The sequence below is a fragment of the Corapipo altera genome, unplaced genomic scaffold, assembly GCF_003945725.1.
Source record: "Corapipo altera isolate COAL_440 unplaced genomic scaffold, ASM394572v1 122, whole genome shotgun sequence".
Lineage (NCBI taxonomy): Eukaryota > Metazoa > Chordata > Aves > Passeriformes > Pipridae > Corapipo > Corapipo altera.
The window spans coordinates 218,583-240,087 of NW_020884961.1; the positions used below are offsets into that span (position 1 = coordinate 218,583).

The following is a 21,505-nucleotide window of genomic DNA, read 5'->3' on the forward strand; positions in this document are numbered from 1 at the left end:
TGCCCCCGCACCGCCCATGCGCGGGGGCCGGCGGCGTTGGCGGGGTCACTGCGGGCGGGGGCATTGCGGGGCATTGCGGGGCACGTGAGCGGCGGGGCCGCCCCGGGACCGCCCGGCGGGGCGGGCGCGGCAACAAAGGGCGGCGGGGCCGGGTCGGGCCGGACGGGGAGCCGGGCTGCATTGGCGCTGCTCGTGCGGGTCTCACCCCCCGCCTCGCTCTCTCCTGTCCCGCAGCCCCGGCCGCCAGGACCGCGCCGCACCCGCTACAGCGCCGGGCTGCGCCGGCCGCGCCGCAAATGAAGTGCGAGAACTGCACCAAAAAGGTGAGTGCGGCGGCCCGGTCCTGCCCGAACCCCTCGGCTGGGGAGGGGGACACACGCCCGGGGGTGGGGGACGCAGCCGGCGGGGACTCCCCGGACCGGGGTTACCCCGGGAGGGCGAGCGGCGCTGGCCGCCGGCCCCAAGGTCACCGCGCTCCGCGTCCTCCCCGCGCCGGCACCTCCCGGGAGCCCCGCGGCTGCGGCAGGAGCCGCTCCGCTCCTCCTCGGCCTCCCCGGGCAGCCCCCGGTGCTCACGGACCGCCCAGAACTCCACAGCTGAGGGGCCACGGATGGTTCCATCGCAGCAATTGCACTTGGAACACAAGGCCCTGCGTGCGAAGGGGCAGAAGGAACGCTGCCAGAACGCTGTAAAGTAACGTACCATTAGTGGTTAATGGTACAGACAGTTCTGCGAAGGTGTGCTCACAGAACGGTGAATGGGCTTGGCATGATCCCTGTATTTTCTGTTTTGTTTCAGGAATGCAGTAAAAAACAGAAAAATGATGATACACAAAGCACATCTGTTGATGCATTGAGTTCAGACGATGGCTTTGAAGAGGTAATGTTCCTTCTACGAACTGTAATGTGCTCTATTTGTATTCTTTTGTTGTTGCATACCCCAAGGGAGGTTATAAGGAGACACCTTTCGAATCCTAAACATAACAATAATCAACAAGCAGATGTAAGCAATTTCGAGCTCTTGTAGAGAAAGAAAAATCTTTTCAAAAGGTGAAATAAAAGCCCATTTTGAGTGTCAAAAATCTTTAAAACAGACACAGAACTTGAGAGGAGTTTTGATAGTAAAAGGGCACAAAATGTCTTTATATCTAAGTTTCTTTCTTAGTGAGCTGCCAGTGGCTGTTGTAGCAGATGTATGATGCTCTTGATCTCACAGTATATGTTCAATGCAGTTGTAGGACTGTGTTCTGTTTTACCTCGTGGTACAAAGCCCAAGCCATCTTGCTGTTAGAGGGGCATCTGCTTAAAGAGGTTTGACAGTTCAGGCAAAAGTTTTCTCAGTTGTCTGGTGAGTTGATGGGGACTGTCAGCTCTGCAGTGCAGTGCAAATGAAGTTACTAGAACGTGGACTAGGGGCTAAATTTAGATCTCTGTTTGCACTTAAACATGTTGCAGTTTCACAGTAATAGCAGAGTCATGGAAGGGATGGAACAAATTATTTTGATTACCTGTAAGTTCCCTTGGATGTTACACAAATGCCATGGGTTGTCTTCTTTTAAACCAGTGAGAGCATGTTTGCCCTTCAGCTGGCTCATTGCAGAGGTCTTGAAAATCATTTGATTGTTATTAAATACTGGTTTACTTTTTTTTCCCCCCTAGAAAAATGAGTTTGATACATTGGCTAATGCTAAAATACTCCTTAGCGACTGCTTAGCTTGTGACAGTTGTATGACATCGGAAGAAGGAGCCAGAGTTTTCCAACAGAATCAGAAGGAGTTCTTTCGTGTTCTCAACCTTAATAAGGTAAAGTGACCCAAACAATAACACACAGTTTTCTGTGAGGAGGAGGCAGTTACAGAATGACTAAGCAGCTTGGTTTCCCAAGGCAGATAATGTGAGGATTTGTCAATATGGTTTTTCCGAAGAGGAAGTGAAAATTTGAAGCAAGATGAGTGATAAAGTACTTAAAATCATTTTGCACTAGAGATGTGAGGTCACAGCATTTAACCTAAATGCTGGGAGGAAGTTACTGCATCTGCAGAAGGAAAATTTATTGGAAATGTAACTCCCTCATTACTGTACTAACAAATTAGTCTTGTAGTTCAATACTTATAGATATTCCTACCTTTATTACTAGGACTGTTCTGGGTGGGTTTGGTGCCACTGTATCCACATAACATAAAGTTAGGAAGATATGTTATTGAAAGTAGAATTGTCTGTAATATATATTTGACCTGACTATATTTAGAACAGAATTTTTTGTCCAAATTCTTAGCAAAACTTAGAAGTGTTCTATTGCTGTCTTATTTTCTGCTGACTTTTTTTTTTTTTTCTGGAAGCTAGTTGCTAAGTACAGTGCTCAGATCTTTAGAACTTGATACTGAATTAATTATTTTAGTTCTGCCCCAGACTTCTGTGTGCAAAAGCTACCAGAACCGAAGCTTTTTCTTGATCTGTATATAAGTTTCATAATTAAGAGGATTCACTACATAGTACTTAAATTTTCTTAGGAGTTTAATTCTCCATACAGTATGATGCTGTCATACATAAGAAAAATGAAGAAAAGGGGGGAAAAATAATCTTTTGGGTCACATTAAGAGACCCTGAATTGTGCAGTAGGGAGGCAGACATTTACCTTTATCAAACTTCAGGGGTCCAAAGGAGGACAGTGAGCCAGAGGCTCAGCTGTGAGCTCTGAGTTGTGAGCTGTCCTTGAGAGGTCAGTACACAGCATGTAAGTACAGACTGTGGTCTCTGACCTTTGCAGGGTGAAACTTGTCTGTGGCACAGTCCAAGGTTCCACTGGTGTGGAAAATGACCCTGCTAAAACACAAGATTTGTCTTCACCTAAATGCCACAACCATCAGAGCTGTACAGTTCCACACAGCCCAGGGTATTTTCAAAGGGTTCCTCAGTGCCTACAAACCCTGGTTTGTTGAGGGTCCCATCTTGCCACTTTCCCTCAGCAACTTAAGTGATAAAGGCACAGGAGCCTTAACAAAGAATCAGATCTGTAATTTGCTGGGTTGAATTTACAGCTTCAAATACACCTGCTTCTGTAAACATCAGTTTACTTAATATTTAAACATAAAACTTTTTGCATGTTTGCTAGAATCTTTCATATTGCTAGAACATCATGGGTGCTGAATGCCTCTTAATTTTCCTTATGCCATGTGAAGACCAACCAAAGAATTCCTAGAGGACAGATGGGTTATATAAAAGCAACATCTACAGATGATTAAACACTAACAGACTCAGAGGAACACCCTGTCCTGCCCCAGCTTGATGGTTGTTTCACAGAGCTTGTGATGATATGGCCCACTGGAGCATAAGACACTAAGGAATAATTCCAGGAGTGGAAAAGGCAGGGAAAGCAAGGAGCCTTGCCCTGTTGTAATGACATATCTTTTTTTTCCTTTTTTACCAGAAATGTGATACCTCAAAACACAAAGTGTTGGCAGTGTCTATATGCCCTCAGTCATTGCCTTATTTTGCTGCTAAATTCAACCTCTCTGTGAATGAAGCAGCCAAGAGACTCTGTGGTTTCCTCAAAAGTCTTGGTAAGTTTGGGGTTGTTATGGTGGTGGAGCAGAAAGGGGGGATTGTTTTAGGTTTTTTGCTTTCTCAGCAGCCTTCCAGTACCTGAAGGGACTGCAAGAGAGCTGGAGAGGGGCTTTTGACCATGGAGTGAAAGAGGGGGGATTTAGATTAGATACTAGGAAGAAATGAGGGTGGGGAGGCCCTGGCACAGGTTGCCCAGAGAAGCTGTGGCTGCCTCATCCCTGGAAGTGTCCAAGGCCAGGTTGGACAGGGCTTGGAGCAACCTGGGCTGGTGGAAGGTGTCCCTGCCCATGGCAGGGGGTGGAACTGATGATCTTTAAGGTCTCTTCCAGCCCAAACCATTCTGGGACTCTATGCTGTGATATTTTGCTGTGCAGTCAGAAGGTGCCATTGCACAACTTAGTTCAGAGTTTGAACTCCCTGCTCTGTGATGTTCCAGTGGGGCACCAGTGACACAGAGCAGTGTCACACATGGATTGGAGACATTCCCTGTTCCCAGTAAAGGTCACGGAATAGAAGGATATTGTAGAGCTGGCTCCAAAGCCTCCACTACCAAGAGATCAGGGAGGATTTGCTCATGACCTTCAGTAAGATTTCCCTGTATTTTGTAACTTGAGGGAGGAGGGAATTCTTACCCTAAATTCCTTCTAGTCCTTTTGACACATTAAATCTCCACAAGACTCTCAGTTCTGTTTTTTCCCTGTAATTTGAAATTACATGCAAGAACTGTTGTATCTGTGTTAAAACTGTATTTCCTTTGCTCATTATGCTGTATATAAGTTTGGAAATTTTTTTTTTTTCATTTACTTGAGAGAAGGAAGAAAAAAAGGACAGTAGCAAACCTATAAAGTGTTTCCATATATATACATATTCATTTTTTTTTAGTTTTTATGATGCATCTTTGTACCCAGTATATTTTCTTAATCTAAAAGCACTGCTAAGTTGTGGTGGGGCCCAGTTTTCTCAGAACATGTTCATTATCAGTGTGGGGATGTGCTCAGTGCTACATAGGCTTATAGGGAGTGTGTTGCTAAATAAGCAGACAGCAGGTCTCTGCAGTGTTGGTGATATGCTCCTGTACCTCTGCAGACAAATTCAGCAATGGGAGATATAACTGGATGTATTTTTTTTTGTGGATTATGATATGTGACTTCAGCATGTCTTGAAAAGAACACTCCTTTACAAGAGTCACTGTGAGTCACCCTGGAGTCATGAAATCCCCCTCAATTAAACCAAAAGCAATAGATGCTGTATGGCAAACTCCTCTGAAGGAGGCAGAGAACTATCTGAAGTGTTGCTTGCAGCATTAGCAAGCTGGTGGTCCTTTTAAATTCGTGACATAGAAGATAAGTTTTCAAGTGTATGGCTTTCATTTATTTTCTAAAAATTTGGAGCAGGGAAAGAATATACTCATTAATCCTCCAAGATTTTCCATAGGCCTGGAACTTTGAGAGATGCACCATTCCCTGTTCCTTTCTGCTTGCTTCCCCAGGGGTGCATTATGTATTTGACACCACTATAGCTGCAGATTTCAGTATCCTGGAGAGCCAGAGGGAATTTGTGCAGCGGTACCAACGGAGGAACCAGGAGGAACATGCCTTACCAATGTTTGCCTCTGCCTGCCCTGGTGAGAACTGATTTCTCCATCCTTCCTGCCCTTCAGCCTGGTCTCACTGGAACTACCAAGGAACTAAGGAAAGAGTGGCTTCATTTGGGAGCTTTACACAACTTAGAGCATTTTTGATTTGCTTCTGAGGGATACCAAGCACACAGTACTTGTTCCCAGTGTCACTGGTCACCTTCAGTGTCTGGAATTGAGAATCAGAACTGCAATGGAGGAGTTAGTGGCTGCTGCTTGTGTGTTCAGACCACACAGTTTAATGGGGCATTTCCTTATTGAAAAGAACCTTTAAGGAACTTTGATAGGATTAAACCACAACCTGTCTTATCCTAAGCCAAGTTTTGAACTTGCCACTTAAGCCTGGGGGAAAAGTGGCAGGTGACATTCCTTGTAATGACTGTGAGATGGTCATGTCTGACACTCAGAAAGTAATTCTCACATGAAATGTCACAGCCTTGACTCACTAAATGTTTTACTTTGGGAATTTTGCACCTGAGAACATGTTCTGTATGAACAGAACCTGCACTTATCCCAATTGAATAGATGCAGAACATTCAGCCACTGCTTACCTTTTCCATTTGTTAGCACACCACCATTTCAGTCTAAAACTCACCTTCCTAAAAAAGAAGTATCAAAAAAGAGGTAGAAGTAACTCCTTTGCCTAACATCCCCCTCTACTCTCCCCTAAAATTAACGGTTTTCCTTTTCAAAAGGCTGATAAAAACACCAAAATATTTCTTGCTAACTCTGAAATAACTCAAGTGGCTTGCAGTGGTTCAAGAAATGTTAGTGATGAGAGAGTGAGTGAGAGTTGCAGTTGGTAATGCCCAGAACCTGCTGCTGTCATTGATTTAAAGTTTAAATACTAATGTTTGAATTATATTTAATAATTTAATACTCTGTGTGTTCTGTGGTTGAAGTATCTGGGTTAAGGTACTACATATATATACTAGGAGGAAAAGTGTCTTCTTTTCATCTTACTGTTATCTTAGTGTAATCTCTTCAGGACCAGGCACACTGTATATTGCTTTTTTTTCATGTGAAACCTGTGAAGTTGAAACACCCCCCATTAATTAGGTTGTGCATGGTTTATGTAAAATTCAGGACCTGAGGATTTCTTTTAGAACTTCTGAGAATTCTGATTTTCTTCATCTAGAAACAGAGCTCAGTTATCTGCTGCTCTTACTGGAAATATTTAAAAATAATTAATGGAGCACTTTTCTTGTCCTTGTGTGGCCCACACAAAATAGTTTCTGGTTTCAGTGCAGGTTGTGGTGTCAGCTCTCTGTACAGATGTCAGCAGAGCATGGGTGCTTTCCTTTTCTGGGAAACTGAACCAGAATATCACTGTAAACCCATTTTGAAAACATGGTGTGTTTCTCTGACAGCACTTAGAGAAAGCAAAAATCGTGACTAGTCATCTTTAAAGTTCATCATGTGTACTGACCTTAATTGACACTACACCATGTGTACTGAGGGCATTTTCTGTTCCTTATTCTCCTTCCCCTCTCTACCCCCAAATGACATAAATTTGTCCCAGAAATGCTGTTTACTGTGTTTATCACAAGATGTTTTTTTATATATTTCAGTAGATAGAAGGTCAATGGGAACTCAAGTAGAACTGCTTTTTGCTCTTGTTTATCTTGGGGTGTGACCCTCCTCAGCCCTATCACCCTGTGCAGCAGCCTGCTGTGGAACATCTGCCATGAGCAAAGAGCAGAGCCCAGAGGGCCCAGAACCTGATAAAAAGGTGGATTAGTGTCCCTCTCTTAATTGCTCACCTCCTGCTGCTCCCAAAGGAGAAAGTGAGCTGATGGTTTTGTTTCTTGTTTAAAGTACAACAGTGTAACTGCTGATAGTACAGGTAGTAGCTCACAGTAATCACTTGTGTTCCTCAGCAACATGCAGCACGTTTTGGAAACAGCCAGTTTTTAATGCATTGCCAACTTCTGGGTACTCCCAGAAAAGCCAAGGGGTTGGGATTTGCAGCAGCAGTAGGAAGAACATAACTATGGAGGATTCAGATGCTTTTGTCCCAGCCAACTAATTGCCTTTTTCAGGAACGGGGTTTTACAGCAGCAAAAGTTTTCTTAGTTTTCTTGCCCTTCCTACAGATGCACAGATACATTTATGGCATCTATCTTTGTGACCTTCTCAGAATAACCACGAACAATATGTGTTCTGAAGTACCTCTGCAAGAAATTATGCATTGATTGGTAGGGGTTTCTTGCTCTTTGATGCCAACACAAGCCAGCAATTGTCTGAGAATCCAAATGAATTTGTGGAGGGGGTAGGTCTGGGTGGGTGCAGGTGCACCCTGATAGCAGAACGGGGTATCTGAGGCTTCCTGTGCCTGAGGCTCTGGAATTGAGCCCTGGCATGAGCAGGCAGGAACAGCAGTGTGTGTGTGCAGGGCAGAGCAATGCCCTGTGCCCCTCACCAAGGCTGCCTGTCAATCAGCCAGGGACTGATGGGCACCAGGAGCTGCAACTATGAGACACTTGTTCCATCTGCTGCAAGGACAGAAACAACTTCAGAAATTACTTTGGGTAATAGCTGTCAGAAATCTCTTGGGATTCAGTGAAATGTCCTTACAGCTCATGACTACAGTAGCTGAAACATTCCAGTTTTAAGAACTCATAGCAGGAGTGCTGGGGTGAGTAATGGCAAGTACAAGGCAGAGTGGTTTTTAAACTGTCCTTGTTTGGTTTGAAGCAGTTGTTGTTCTCTTTGGACAGCACTTGAGACTAAGGCCATTTGAGCAGTAGGATGTACCCATGCTGCAGAATGTAATACAGCCTTTTACCAAACACCAAGGAATTAAGTCCTTTGTTGCAGGTACAGTTGAAGGTGGACAAGAGGCAAACCTTCTGTTCAGAGTCTGGCAATTCAGCACAGTCCTGACATGTAAATCTGGTCCTCAGCTTTTCCTACAGCAGAAATGAATGGTTGTTGAAGATGATGTGTGTCTTTGAGATTTTCCATGGAGACCACTATCTGTACTTCAATAAGAATTGGGAATATTTAAACCGCTGAAGGATCCTCGGGTTTTTCTAATACTGTCACATTCTCATCTTCATCAGTAAAATTTTATAACACTGGGAAAACTACTCTGCCATAGAGAGGCAAACAGCTGGATACCACTTGGATCCCAGCTTTGTCCTGCTGTTCTGACTTAAACATTACCAAGTGTTTTTTTACATAAGTGGTAATTCCAAGATTAAAAATTAAGGTACAGGTTTTACCCTTCCTGGGCAGCATGTACTGCACAGCAGTTTTTCTCTTATGTAAACACTAATTTGCTTGAAGATAAAAGACTTAAGTGTGATATTTCTCACTATTTCTTAGCACCAAAAGCAACACACTTCCCTGGAAGGCTGGGCCTAAATCTCCTGCACAGTTTAGGTGTCATGTAGATGAGAAAAGCTCCAAACCCTTGCTGTGAAAGATTCTGGGCTGTGGTTTCCAGTAAGAGCTACAGTGCCTAAGAAAGAATTGCACACCCTAAATACCTTGATTTGCCAGTTCTGTTTTGGAAGGTGGGGGATAATACAACAGCTCTGGATATTGGGAATGGTGAGAATATCCCCAGCTTGCCTGAGCTGACGTGCTGAGTGAAGGAGTCTGGTGAGAGGGAGGGGGGTTCTTGAGTCACTAAGGACAAAATGTTGCACACAGAGATTTCAGTTCATTCCTCTGTGTGTGGTTGAGTGTGTGGGTGTTCCTGAAGGTGTGGCTACTCCAGCAATAGTAAAAGAAGCCATTTTTTCCAGGCTTAATCCATGTGCATCTTGTGACAATGCTTTCATGTGACTCTTGTGTTCCAGGGGGGGCGAGCTGGGGGCATGGAGATTGAATCTCAGGAAACAGCAGGTTCCAGTTAAGCAGCCAAACTGTGCATTTGTTGTAGTATGAGGTGATCCGAGGGCTGAGGTCTAGAAGGTCAGGTTACTCTTTGTTAGTTGGGGTCCTGTTCTTTCTGCTTTGTTAAATCTGTGCACTAGGAAGGGTGTAACAGGGCATGAAGTTCACAGAGCCTTCTAGGTCTAGAGTTAATGACACAGTGAATTATCGATTAAAGCATTATTAACAGAGCCTTGAATTTTCTTCCATTTCCCCTCACCCTGCACAGAAATCTCCTACCTACTGTGAAGGGGTCAGAATTTTTAGGAGCTGTTCTGTGAGTTGTGCTTCTGGGCCACTTCTCTCTCTGACTGTGATTTCCTGTCTCCCCAGGTTGGATCCGATACGCTGAAAGGGTGCTCACCAACCTGGTGACCTCTCACATTTGCACTGCAAAGTCTCCCCAGCAGATCATGGGCTCCCTAGTGAAGGGCTACTTTGCCAGGCAGCAGGTAAATAACTCCCATTTATTTCTACCATTATACTCTTCTAAATAGAAAAGTTGGGCTACTGGGTTTTAATACTGAAATATAGATCTTAGTTGTTATTTGTCCTTGAAAAATAAATAGTGCTCTGCTGCTACACAAGTGCCATGATGGGAAGAATGTGCAAAGAACCTCAGTTCATGCAGTGCAATCCTGGCACTCTCAGGGCAACATGGCTTTAGATATTTAAGGATAAAATTAAACCCATGGCAGCTAAAGGGTTTCTTGTGCTGTTCTACAGCACAGCCAAAACAGGAGGAGAGACATGTGGAAATTGCCCTGTTATCTGGGATCAATAAAAGCACTGTATCCTAGAAACAAATCTTTGTATTGTGTCAAGTTTGTATGTTGAAAAAGCTGCTGTTCTTTACATATCATACTTACATGGAACTGCAGCCACAGTCTGTAGGAAATTGTTGCTGTCTGCACAGGGATACAGAAATAGAGAGACATAAATGAGTGACAGCTGGAAACCAGAACTCCTGAACCGTATTCATTTTCTAAGGCAATCAAAAGCTACAGAAAATGTAGTCTGAAGGGATAAGTAAGAGTTCCAGCCAGAAGACAGATTTTGGAAGTCTGTTGCTGATGCTTTGTGACTTCTGACAAATCATTATCTGTGTGTGGCAGCCTCTAAATGTAATGGGTGGGGGCTGATTCCTGGTATTGCCTGCATGGGGTTTATGACACTATTTCTGTCCTTGTCATCCTTCAAGCTGTCTTTTGCTCTTCAAGGAGTTCACTTGTGCTCCCTTCTGTGTTCCACAGAACTTGTCTCCTGATAAAATTTTCCATGTAGTTGTGGCACCTTGTTATGACAAAAAGCTGGAAGCCTTGCGGGAAGATTTCTACACTGCCTTGTATAATTCATCAGAAGTTGATTGTGTCCTGACATCAGGTTAAATCTTTAAACTTACCATCTATAAATATATAAGTGAATCACCAGTTTTAGCATAGCCTTCATGCCAGACTTGGCTTTTTTCAAGTCTGCTTTAGTCCTAAGGTTGGCTTTTCTCTGCTTAAAAATAAGCACGTCTGGTTTTGTGCTCCTGGTAGTACAGGGACTGTGAAGGGGATACTTTCCTTCTAAGTTGCTATTCATCTGACATATCAGGTATTTCTTTCTGTCAGCTTCTCAAGGAAGGTAAAAGTTATGCAAATCTATATTTAAAATGATTGTCTGGCTTGTCTGTGGTCATTATTTAATCTCCACGGGGATTATTTTTAACACTCCAATTCATGTCCAAACTACACATCCTGCAGTGTAGAGACACCTTCCAAATTTGCCCTACCATGAAAGCTAAGGATTTAAGCAAAGTTTGGGCAAGCTTGAAGGCCCTTTTCTTTGGGGCTGGAAGTGTCAGGCTTCTCAAGTTATTGGAGGGAACTGACTCTGGGAAGAGCTGGAGAATGTGACTGAGCAGGTGTTGGGACATTAATCTCTAAAACAGGCACAGTGTGGGTGTTGTGCTTTGTGTTGAAAGTAAAATGTGTTGTGTTTTCCTACAGGTGAAATTGTCCAAATAATGGAACAGAAAAATGTGTCTATGAAAGATGTGCCTGAACTAGCTGTAGATAGTTTGTAAGTAGCTTTGTTGTGGATTGTTTCCTTATTTTGATCATAAATGACACCTTGGAGCACATTCAGCATCAATGTAAAACTGCTCAGGAGAATGGTTTTTTCTTTTTAAAGAAAAAAACCTGCATCAAAGCCTGAATATGCCACAGCTTCATCCTTTATGTAGTGGCCAAAACCACAGAATTGTTGTCTTAGATGTTCATTGCTATATATAAAGTAATATGAAACAGATAATATAAAACTGTATATGCTGTCTAAACACAAAAGGGTCATTACCTCAGATTATATGCTATATAGTAACTCCTTTAAAATGTATGACTTTTGAAGATTTGTGTAGCTCTTTATTTTTATTTTAAAGCAGTAATATTAGATTTGACTGTGCTGAGCTCATGCCTTGCTGGTAAATGTGACTGTCTGGGGGTGTTGACCCCACTCAGAGCTCTCCTGTGCTTGATCTTGAGTGAAGCCCAGCAGGCTGATGTGCCTCACACAAAGCTGCAGGGACACAGTCGTGGGCTTGACCATCTGCTCTGTGCTCCCCTCTCCTTCACAGTAAATTTCCACTTCCCCAATATGTTCATGGAGAACTGCTAGAAGCAGCACCCTTTCAGGAAATGGTAATTAACTGGTTTTTATACTGAGGACAGCAGTTAGTTTTTCCAGTTTAGCTCAGACTGAACTGTGCTGTGGATGAGAAGCACACAAAGCACTGAAGAGGTTTTGTTTACACCCCATATGCCTGGCTCAGGGAGCACTGTGCCTGGTGGTTAATTCTCAGGCTTAGTTACAGAGGCTGCTCTCCCTGATCTTTGTTCAAGTGTGACAGATGTTCCTTGGTATCTTTCCAAAGGGGTGGTAGTGGAGCAGTAAACGTGCTTTCTTGCAGAAAACAGAAAGCTCTGTAAGTTTGGAAAAATCCTTTTCAGTTCCAGTTAATATCCTGCTTGGATCTTGTCTAGAGTGGAGGAATTGGAGTGGCACAGGGGGAACATGTTCAGAGCTGTGTTTGTGGTGCAGCTCCTGTGACTGCTTCTACCAGGAACTGTCACACAATGAGAATTCCATGAATAAAGCTCTTGCAGGCATAATCACATAGAGACAGTCACTTAATTCTGTATCAGCCTGTCCAATGAAAGAACAAGCTGTTATTCAGAATATACCTGGTTTATTAGCTCAGTTTATAGAACTACAGAATCTCCTGAGGTTGGAAGGGATCAAGTCCAACCCCTGGCCCTGCCCAGGACACCCCAGCAATCCCACCCTGTCCCTGAGAGCTCTGTCCTGGAGCTCTGGCAGCCTTGGGGCTGTGCCCACTGTCCTGGGGAGCCTGTTCAGAGCCCAACCAGCCTCTGGGGGAAGAACCTTTTCCTGAGATCCACCCAACCCTTCCCTGACACAGCTCCAGCCATTCCCTGGGTCCTGTCACTGGTCAGAGGGAGCAGAGATGGATGTTGCCCCTCCTCTGCCCCTTGTGAGGAGCTGCAGACCCCGATGAGTCTCCCCTCAATCTCCTCTTCCCCAGGCTGAACAGACCAAATGACCTCAATTTATGTTGGAAAATAATGTTAACTTTTCAAAGGATTAATCTGATAATACTGATTCAAGCTGAGAGACCTGATGACATAAATTTTTGCTCTTCTGGGGTCTTAAAAATAGATCTTGCGGAGAAATTTAAATAACTTGGACTCTTCTTAAAATAAATCCCAGCAGAGCAGCAATTTGTGATGAAGTGCTTGGTGTTAAAAAGTTCCATGGATAAAGTAACTTGTGTTTGAGTTCTTAACTCACTTGTGTAGCTCCAGCAAACAGCATTTGGCAAAAGTTGGGTGACACACCATGAAACAAAATTGCCTGAGGTTGTTAAAAAAAGAAAACAACCCCAAAAAACCAACTATAAGCTGCAGTAGTTCTTCAGTGGCGTGGAGGGGACAGACATATTTGAGCTTTTCAGTGATTTAGTACTTACTAAAAAAAGTACTTATTAAGTGTAGTAGCTTTGTTAGTGAGGTGTTTGCTGTGGTATCTCTCACCTGGGCTCTGTGGCCGAGCTCTGTGCTGGGATCAGCTCAGGCAGTGCCAGGGAAGGGCACTCCAGGTGTTCTGGGAGAAGGTAACCAGACTACACCCAGAGGGGCTTTTACATGGAAGAGCAAAGCACATCATCTGTCTGTCTGCTGATCAGAAGACCAGTGTCTCCTCCTGGAAGTGGCATTCCCACACCCCATATGGATTCCTCCTCTGCCAGAAGGGAACAGGAGCCCACAGAGCTGCAGCTTTGGGATCCCCAGCACTGTCCCAGCACAGCCCCTCCTGCAGCCACGTGGGCTCAGCAGAGCTGCTCCCAACTGGGGCAGAGGTGAAGCTCCAGGAGAAGGCCATGGCCTTGGACAGGAGCTCTCACTGCCTTCCCTGAGCTAGAGCACAGCACTTGTTTCAAGGTGCACTGTTCTAACCTGGCTGCAGCTGTACCAGTTCAGTGTTGACACACTGTTATAGACTGTGACAAGCAGCTCCTGGAGCAGGAGAATTGTCTGTCAGCAAAGACTTGTAACTTTATATTCTCACAGGCAACAAACTACTTATTTAAATAATTTTATTTAAATATTTTCAAAAAAATGTCTCCTGAGCAGTGAATGGCTGTTAACCAACTATTTAGGCTGTGCTGAATGTGTATTCTTATGAATTACTGTTGCTTGAACATGGAAAACCCTACAGCCTTTATTTTATATTTTTTTTTTTCACAATCTTGATGCTGTCCTGACCAGTTTACATTTTTTAAGCTGTAATAAAAATGTTAATGTGTTCTTACTTAGTGCTACAAAACACTTTTTAGTGGAGGAGATAAAGGGAAAAACATACTGCTTGACTGAAGGGAAGGAATGGAATTTCAGAGTTGATCTTCCTTTCTGTTGTTTTCCAAGGTTTGCTGACATAAAGGAGGGAGATGTAGTAAGGCACGATGGGAAAAGGTCTGATGGTTACCTGGAGCACATTTTTAAACATGCTGCAAAGGAGCTTTTTGGCATGGATGTCAAGGAAATCACCTACAAAGCATTAAAGTAAGTCAGAGTTTTGTATCCTTGTTATGTAGGACTGGCTAGTTGGAATAGAATATTTTCAGTTGCAAGGGACCTACAATGATCATCCAGTGAAACTGCCTGAGGATTTTGGGCTGACCAAAATTAACCACCTCTCTGGGGGATTCTGTTCCAGGGTCTGACCACCCTTTTGGTTAGGAAAGGGTTGTTGAAGTCCAGTCTGAACCTCCCCTGGTTTAGTTGGTGCTGCCCTTTGTCTGATAGGCAGTTATATGTTATAAACCTGTAAGTCTGTCACAGCATTCATTTAATTAATAGCTTAACCACACTTAAAAAATTAAGTATAATTCTGAGTTACACCCCAATTTCTGCTTAACACAGTTTAGAAACTGGAAGAGTTCACCTTGATTTTACTGTTACACTTGTTCTGTTCTCTTTAGAGCATCTGAATACAAACTGACACAGGTGAACTGTTCCTCTGGGAACACAGGGGGTTAAAATGTTCTCTGTGTGTTTTGACAGGAACAAGGACTTCCAAGAAGTTACCCTTGAAAAGGATGGGGAGACAGTGCTGCGCTTTGCAGCAGCTTATGGCTTTAGAAATATCCAAAACATGGTCCTGAAGTTGAAAAAAGGAAAGTTTTTGTACCATTTTGTAGAAGTCCTTGCCTGCCCTGGAGGTAAGAATAATTGTGGATCCCCAATCGCTCTGTGCACGTCTTGAATCTCAAAGGAAAGCTGCCCTAAGGCAAGCACTTCATTCCTTCCTAATTCCCTTCTTAATAATCTAAAATCTCATTATTTAATGAAGGGTCCAGAACACCAGTTACAGGTTCTGGGTTGGCTCAGGAATTGATTGGGTTTTCCAAAATTAGCCCCAGTGTTACTGGATCTCTTCTGACCTACAGTCCAAACCTCAGAGGAAATCCCCTGAAATGGTCGTTGTCAAGGGCAAGAAGAGACCAGATAATTAGGATCATAAAACCACAGAGAAGGCAGGGAAAGACTGTTGATATGGAAACCTCATTTCCATTAAGATGATGTTGATATCAGAGTCACTTTAGGTAAAAACAAATTGTAACAGCACCGGGGGGAGTTTATGTAAAGCCAAGTGTGAAAAACGAATTTTAAGTTAAACAAAAATTTCTCCTCATATCAAACCTCATCACCCTTGTAGCTTTTTTATTCCTTTTTTTTTCCCCCTAAGGGTGCCTAAATGGCAAAGGCCAGGCCCAGACTGAGGATGGCAAGCCAGACAGAGCCCTGCTTGCCCAGATGGAGGAGGTGTACGCTGCCATTCCCGTCCGGCTGCCAGAAACCAACCTGCACGTACAGAAGGTGTACCAGGACTGGCTGGAGGGCATGGACTCCAAGAAGGCCCAGGAGACTTTGCACACCACATACAGTGCAGTGAATCAAAGCACGAGCAGTTTGGACATCAAGTGGTAACAGATGACAGGGCAGAGCTGTGCTGAGCTCTGGGGACCCTCTATGCAACCGCGGACACGGAGCACCAGCCAGGGTGAGTGAGGCACTGCCCAGCTGGGGACTGTTCCTGGGGAAGAACCATTGCTTTGCAAAACCACAGAAGTCTCCAAAAGCTCTGGTTCCTGCCACTGTCATTTAACTTTTACTGTGTGTCGTTTCATGGATTTCTTCATTCAAAAATGGGATCTCGCAAGGTCCAGAAGCCCTTTGGGAGTGTAATTCCTGATGAAGTTACTCCCTGGAGTGAAGCATTCCATTCACTTCACAGCATGGGCTCCTCCAAGAGGGTGAGATGATTTTACTCCTACTCCTAGGTGTGCAATCCCTGTCATCACAGGAGAACAGTCCACAGGAATTTCAGTATTGTTGCAGTTGGTGTGAAGTAACTTGGGATTTACTTGCCTGGCTAAAGAAAAAGCCCTTTAAAAGGACAAGTGAGTATATGAAGAGATGTAATGAATTTCTATATGCCTTGTTATCTGTAATTCAGCAAAAAAATACTCAGTTCCAAACTAGCCACCATTCCTTCCTGATGTAATGTCACAGGATGCTTCACAGAAACTGAACCTGGGAAGCTAATGCTGAATGGTTCATTTAAAATAGCTCCAAATAGGTTGGTTGGTTGGTAAAAAAAGAGAACTTTAAGTTTTCTTCAAAGCTTGCAGCCAGGAGGGGTGGTGCTGCTTTGGCTTCTCTCTGAGAGTGAAACATGCCCAGATTGTTCTTTCATTTGTCTCCCATGTTGACAGACTTCTGCAAAAAATAACTTCCTGGGGTGTCTCTGAGAAAAAAGTCCTGAGCAATGCTTGTGAACTCTTCAGAGTTAAGATACATCAGCATCATGAATTTTGGTGCACTTATTTTTCTAAGTATGCTGTAGAGGTTTCATTTAACAGACACTGTAAAGTGCTCTTGGCATGCAAGCTTGCCTGCAGTGTCCTGAGTTGTCAGAAGGTTGTTCAAGAATGTGATGGACAAAAGAAAATTAAATTCCTGCCAGACTTCCTCAGATTTTCCTGGTAACATCCAATCTGTTCACCATTAATGGCTGCTTGAAACTAGCAAAGTTCCAGCTTTTCTTGTCCAGCCTGAAAGGGTGGATGAGCTTTTTAATCATTTCATGCAGTTTGAATTAATCTTCTTGTACATTCAATATTACAACAGCTTGTGTGAGGAAGGTCTAATCCTGCAAAAACCTGTGTGTGTTTGAAATCCACATTTCACCTGGACCCAGTGGATGGGTAAAGCAGCAGGGAAGGCAGTGCAAGTCCTGGCATTGGCTGAAAGGGAGAGAGACACTCAAGTGTCACCCTGATGACAAGAAATAGTTCTCTTAATGTGAAGCTGTTTAATAATTGCAGCCTCCACCTAAACAAGAAACCATTGCACTTGGAGGGATGTTTTCTTCCAAGTGCAGATGAATTTGATTAGTGCACTACCTGAATGCACACCAAGAGATTATCCCCCTGAACTAGCCTGAGTTGTCCCTTGTAATAAAAGCGTGGTACTTACGTGGTGCAATGTCAGAACATCACCAGAAATCTACCTCTGTACAGGAAGGGAGGCCAGAAGTTGTGGGAAGACCTGTGTGTGTAGCTGGAACTGTGCCAAATGTCTGCCAGAGAAAGATGGGGGGTTGCATGACATTTGGGAACAGATTTCTTTTAGAAGCAACGTCCACCTCCTTCAGTCTGATTTTCTTTATCTGCCACGATTTCCTCCAGAAACTCCAATGGAATTATCATGTAATAAGGTGTCCTGTTCTGTTTGTATAGGCCTGTTTCTCTGTATATATGGTTTGTAGCTGGATGCATGTTTAAATTATATGGCTTCTGCTCTTTGTACAGTGTGCTTATTTTTTTATGTGCATATACTGGGTGAAGTGGTATGAAAAAGTGTGAAACCTTCACTAAATGACACAAGAGCTGCCTTGTTCTGAAAGGAGACCCCTGAACTGTTTGTGCAAGGTGACAAATCCTCCTCAGGGGTGGGTGGCACTTTGGCCTCTGTGTTTGGCTGTTGCACTGAAGGGCCTCACTCCCTGTGCCAGTGGGGGACCCCAGGAATGGGCTGGTCAGTGGGGGAAGGAAATCTGTGCCCTGCTCCCAGGAAATCTGTGGCTCAGTGTATGAAATAAACTATTTCAGTTGAATCCACCATTTCTTCCATCTGCTCCAGTGTTTTAACCCCTTGAGGTCGCAGTGTGAAGAGCTGTTGATTATTTTTCTGTTGCAGAATTCTTTTTAAAGACAAGGAGGGCATCTGAGCTTGTAGTGGCTACATGGAATGTCTGTATTATCACTAGTGACCTAAGCAACTGAGACTTGTCTTTTATTTTGGTTAGCTTTTCTTTTATAAGGTTTTTTAGAGTAAAACATAAGCCCTTTTCTTTAAAGTGCCAGTTAAAAAGGAAAGAATTTTTTTTTCTTTCCCCCTCCACCTGCTTTCATTGAAATTTGAGGTATCAGAAAACCTCATTGCAGCTTCATATATAGTGAAACACTTGCCTAAGGTTTGATTCTGGCTTTTAAACCTGTAGTTGGAAAGTGTTACTGTTGACAACACATGTTCCAGCCACACTTCTGAAAATACAGCACTAATTAATTCCCTGATTAATTTTTGGCAGCCAATAATTTCCATTGCTCCTGCCTTTTCAGCAAGGGGGAAAGCTCCTGGTGTGGCCACAGCCATAGTGCTTCACCTCTCCCTTGAATGTTCTGCTAAGACAGTCTTGTCTCTAAAGGCTTTTTAGAAAATTCTAAAGGAGGGATTCTGGGAAGGGAACTGGAAATGCTGAATTAATTTGGGAATTGTCCTGGGTGTTCTTGACTTGAGCACATCAAGTGCTGGATGCCTGGGTTGTAGTTCTGTGCTCTGAGGCTGCTCCAGTGTGTTGTGAGGTCCCTTTGCCTTGAGCAGGAGGTTTCCCTCAGCCCCAGGAGTGTGTTCCCTGTGCTCAGTCACATGGGCTGTGCTTCCCTGACAGTAAAGGATATATCCATATGCAGCAGTCTCAGCTGGATTACAGCTGGACAATGTTCAGTTACCCAAATTTCAGTGCTTTGTTTTCAAATGGACCATGAACTGTCCTGAATAAATCCTGATGCTCAATTCTGCTCTGATTCCATCTCACTCCATAAAAAAGTCTCAGTACACCTGGTTTCACACTTGTCTGGAATGCTGGGCATGTCTGTGGCACCAGTAGTGCCTCAGCTGTTTGGGAGAGTTCTGGGTCACAGCTACACCTCCAACTCTCATAAATGGAAGGAGAAAGTTGCCAGATTGCTGTGGGAAATGGTAATCTGCTCTCTAGAATTGTAAATTAATATACTGAATCACTGCAAGGCAGACAAGCCTCTGTGGCTTTAAAGCTCTGGTGCCTGGGGAGAAGGATGAAACCAGTCTGTGAGGACTGACTAATTACACTGAAGTTACTGTAGAGAGTTAATTAAAACACTGGTGCACAAGGAACAATAAAATCCTTATTTGTGTGTGGCCTGATCCAGCAAACAGCTGAGGGAAGGATGAAAATTAGCCCTGACACATACAAGGGATGTTTCATTGATGGGTTGGGTGAAAATGTAACGAACTGAGCAAACATTTCCATATGTTCCCTTGAGCAGCTGGGACCTGAACTTCCACTAAATAATAAACTGATCTGAAGGTGACCTGTGGTTTCTTTTCAAGGGACAGTACAGAAGGGTTACCTGGCCAGAGGAAAAGGAGGAGGAGCTGCTGGCACAGAGCAGGGATGTTCCTGTTGCTGTGTAAACCAGTGACTAGTGAGGAGAGGTTTGCAGGAGAGGAGATGTGTTCTGGTGTCCTGAGAAACCCTGGAAATGAAAAGCAAACACTGAGGGTGTGTGTCAGCAAAGCACTGGGAATACCCATTTAAACTGTGCAGAGTTCTATCTGTGACATCATCCCTGCTCTAAACCCACGGCATTCCTGCCCCCCTTTTCCAAGCGAGTACTTGGGTGCAGCTGAAAAACAATGTCCAAATTCAGCACATTTACCTACTGAAAGGCAAGTTTTCCACAGTGTAAACGCCTTTTCTTCCTCCCCCAAAAAAAGACTTTGTGTAAAACATCAGTGAAATATAATGGACTATCCAATTAAAATGTTACAACAATTATTTAAGGTCTTGTCCTTTTTGTCCAATGTACAGCTGTTCGTCCCAGTGAAGAAAAGTGGGAGCAGCATGATAAAGGGTCAGGTCAAGGGAAGGCTTTCGCATTGAGCTCCCGGAGCTTCATCCTGGGCAGTTCTGTCCCTGCCGCAATGTGACCCCATGGAACGGGGAAAAATCGGGATAATCCCGACAGGTTCTACCGAGATTTGAACTCGGATCGCTGGATTCAAAGTCCAGAGTGCTGACCATTACACCATAGAACCGGGTGGTGCCTCCTGGCCCTGCGAGCCTGGCCAATAAATCCATAGCCAACAAATCCCAGTGGGAAAACCACACTGTTCCTTCTGTCCTTGGACCTGCTGTGACTGGCAGGAATTTAACACGATCTACATATCCATATTTATCCTGCATTTCTGCAGGATTCGTTGTGTTCACAGAATTGTTTTGGTTTGGGAGGGACCTTAAAGCTCATCCAGTGCCACCCCCTGCCATGGGCAGGGAACCTTCCACTCTCCAAGGTTGCTCCAAGCCCCTTCCAACCTGCCCTTGGACACTTCCAGGGATCCAAGGACAGCCACAGCTTCTCTGGGCAACCTGTGCCAGGGCCTCACTGCCCTCGTAGTAAAAAATGTCTTCCTTATCTCTAGTCTGAATCAACCCTCTTTTAGTTTAAAACATCACCCCTTGTCCTGTCATTCCATACCCTTGTCCAAGGCTCCTCCCCACTTTCTTTAGGTACTGGAAGGCCACAATAAGGTCACCCCGTAGTATCATGATGGCAGGAAGCAAACATGGACAGTGGGAGAACACCTGTTTTTAGGGACACACGGAATCCCTGCACCTGCCCCGGAGCTCAGCAGTGCCTCCAGCTTTGCTAATGCAGAATTTAGAATCGTGTTCCCAGTGTAGAAACGAAAGAACCACTGATGTTCCAGTGAGCTGTGACATCTCTGAGATTCTTCAGATAATTCCTGTCAGAATATACCAACCTGGCTGCAATAAGAAATAGATATGGAAAAAAATATAATCAGGAAAATTCTGTGTTTGTCTTCTCTTCCTCTTTCACTTTCCATACGCTTTCCAGGTAGCATGGGATATGTCAGCAGTTCACGGCTTTTCAACAGCCCATGAAAAACACCTGAAACAACTTTTCCACGATTTTCCAGCAAAGAAATTTGCCCACGGTAAAAAAAAAACCTTCAGGTTCCACCGAGATTTGAACTCGGATCGCTGGATTCAGAGTCCAGAGTGCTAACCATTACACCATGGAACCACACAGCCTGGGCCCCTGAGCCGCGCCTTGTGAGGGAAATCCGGGGGGAAAACCCAAAACTGCCCCTTTATGCATCAATTTGGTTTTCCTCACCTCATGTCACCCGAAGCCTGAACACAGATTTTTTTCAACACTACGTGCACTGGCTTTCACTTCACATTTGTGCTCTCATTTTCCTTTCCTGCATTTCATACTGAGAATCTGCTGGCTGTGTTTCAGAAGGAGGAGCAGGGACCATTGTCACAACTGTTTTTTTGAGTTTGCCAGATTGTTTCCTCTCTTGGTACCCGACTGACCGCTGTGTGGGTAACAGAACATTCACTTAAACACGCAAGACATGGAAAAACGACAAATATACGCTTTTATGGCTAGTTACAGGCCTGGTGGAGCAGGTCCACATGAAGCCATGAAGATGTTCCAGGGACT

The 21,505-nt window shown here is 44.1% G+C and overlaps 1 protein-coding gene, 1 long non-coding RNA gene and 2 other non-coding genes across 6 annotated transcripts; 1 reads left to right on the plus strand and 3 right to left on the minus strand.

The window, feature by feature from the left end:
* The first annotated feature begins 223 nt into the window (after nt 1-223).
* NARF (nuclear prelamin A recognition factor) lies at nt 224-19,809 on the plus strand. 2 transcript variants are annotated; one of them, XM_027664091.1, is made up of 11 exons: nt 224-323; nt 799-879; nt 1,659-1,802; nt 3,427-3,559; nt 5,053-5,187; nt 9,418-9,536; nt 10,338-10,467; nt 11,079-11,151; nt 14,070-14,207; nt 14,709-14,866; nt 15,394-17,826. In XM_027664091.1, exons 1-11 carry the CDS (start codon nt 297-299, stop codon nt 15,633-15,635), a joined length of 1,380 nt encoding a protein of 459 aa, XP_027519892.1. In that variant the 5' UTR covers nt 224-296; the 3' UTR covers nt 15,636-17,826. The 2 variants fall into 2 exon arrangements, 1 of the variants encoding a protein (XP_027519892.1); XR_003531029.1 differs by lacking the exon at nt 224-323 and adding an exon at nt 19,362-19,809 and having other exon boundaries at nt 781-879; nt 15,394-16,108.
* Nucleotides 5,751-21,163, minus strand: LOC113956993. Of its 2 annotated transcripts, none has more exons than XR_003531043.1 (3): nt 20,648-21,163; nt 19,382-19,507; nt 5,751-5,798 (listed from the first exon to the last, which is right to left on the minus strand). It is a non-coding gene; the product is annotated as an uncharacterized LOC113956993 (long non-coding RNA). The 2 variants fall into 2 exon arrangements; XR_003531044.1 differs by lacking the exon at nt 5,751-5,798 and adding an exon at nt 11,164-12,270.
* TRNAQ-UUG lies at nt 19,998-20,069 on the minus strand. Its single transcript has one exon. It is a non-coding gene; the product is annotated as a tRNA-Gln (tRNA).
* Nucleotides 21,008-21,079, minus strand: TRNAQ-CUG. Its single transcript has one exon. It is a non-coding gene; the product is annotated as a tRNA-Gln (tRNA).
* Nucleotides 21,164-21,505: the final 342 nt, after the last annotated feature.

Coding starts and splice junctions, on each gene's coding strand:
- NARF (XM_027664091.1), top strand. CDS start 297: ATGAAGTGCGAGAACTGCACCAAAAAG. Junction 880..1,658: donor CAGACGATGGCTTTGAAGAG/GTAATGTTCCTT, acceptor TTTCCCCCCTAG/AAAAATGAGTTTGATACATT. Junction 1,803..3,426: donor GTGTTCTCAACCTTAATAAG/GTAAAGTGACCC, acceptor CTTTTTTACCAG/AAATGTGATACCTCAAAACA.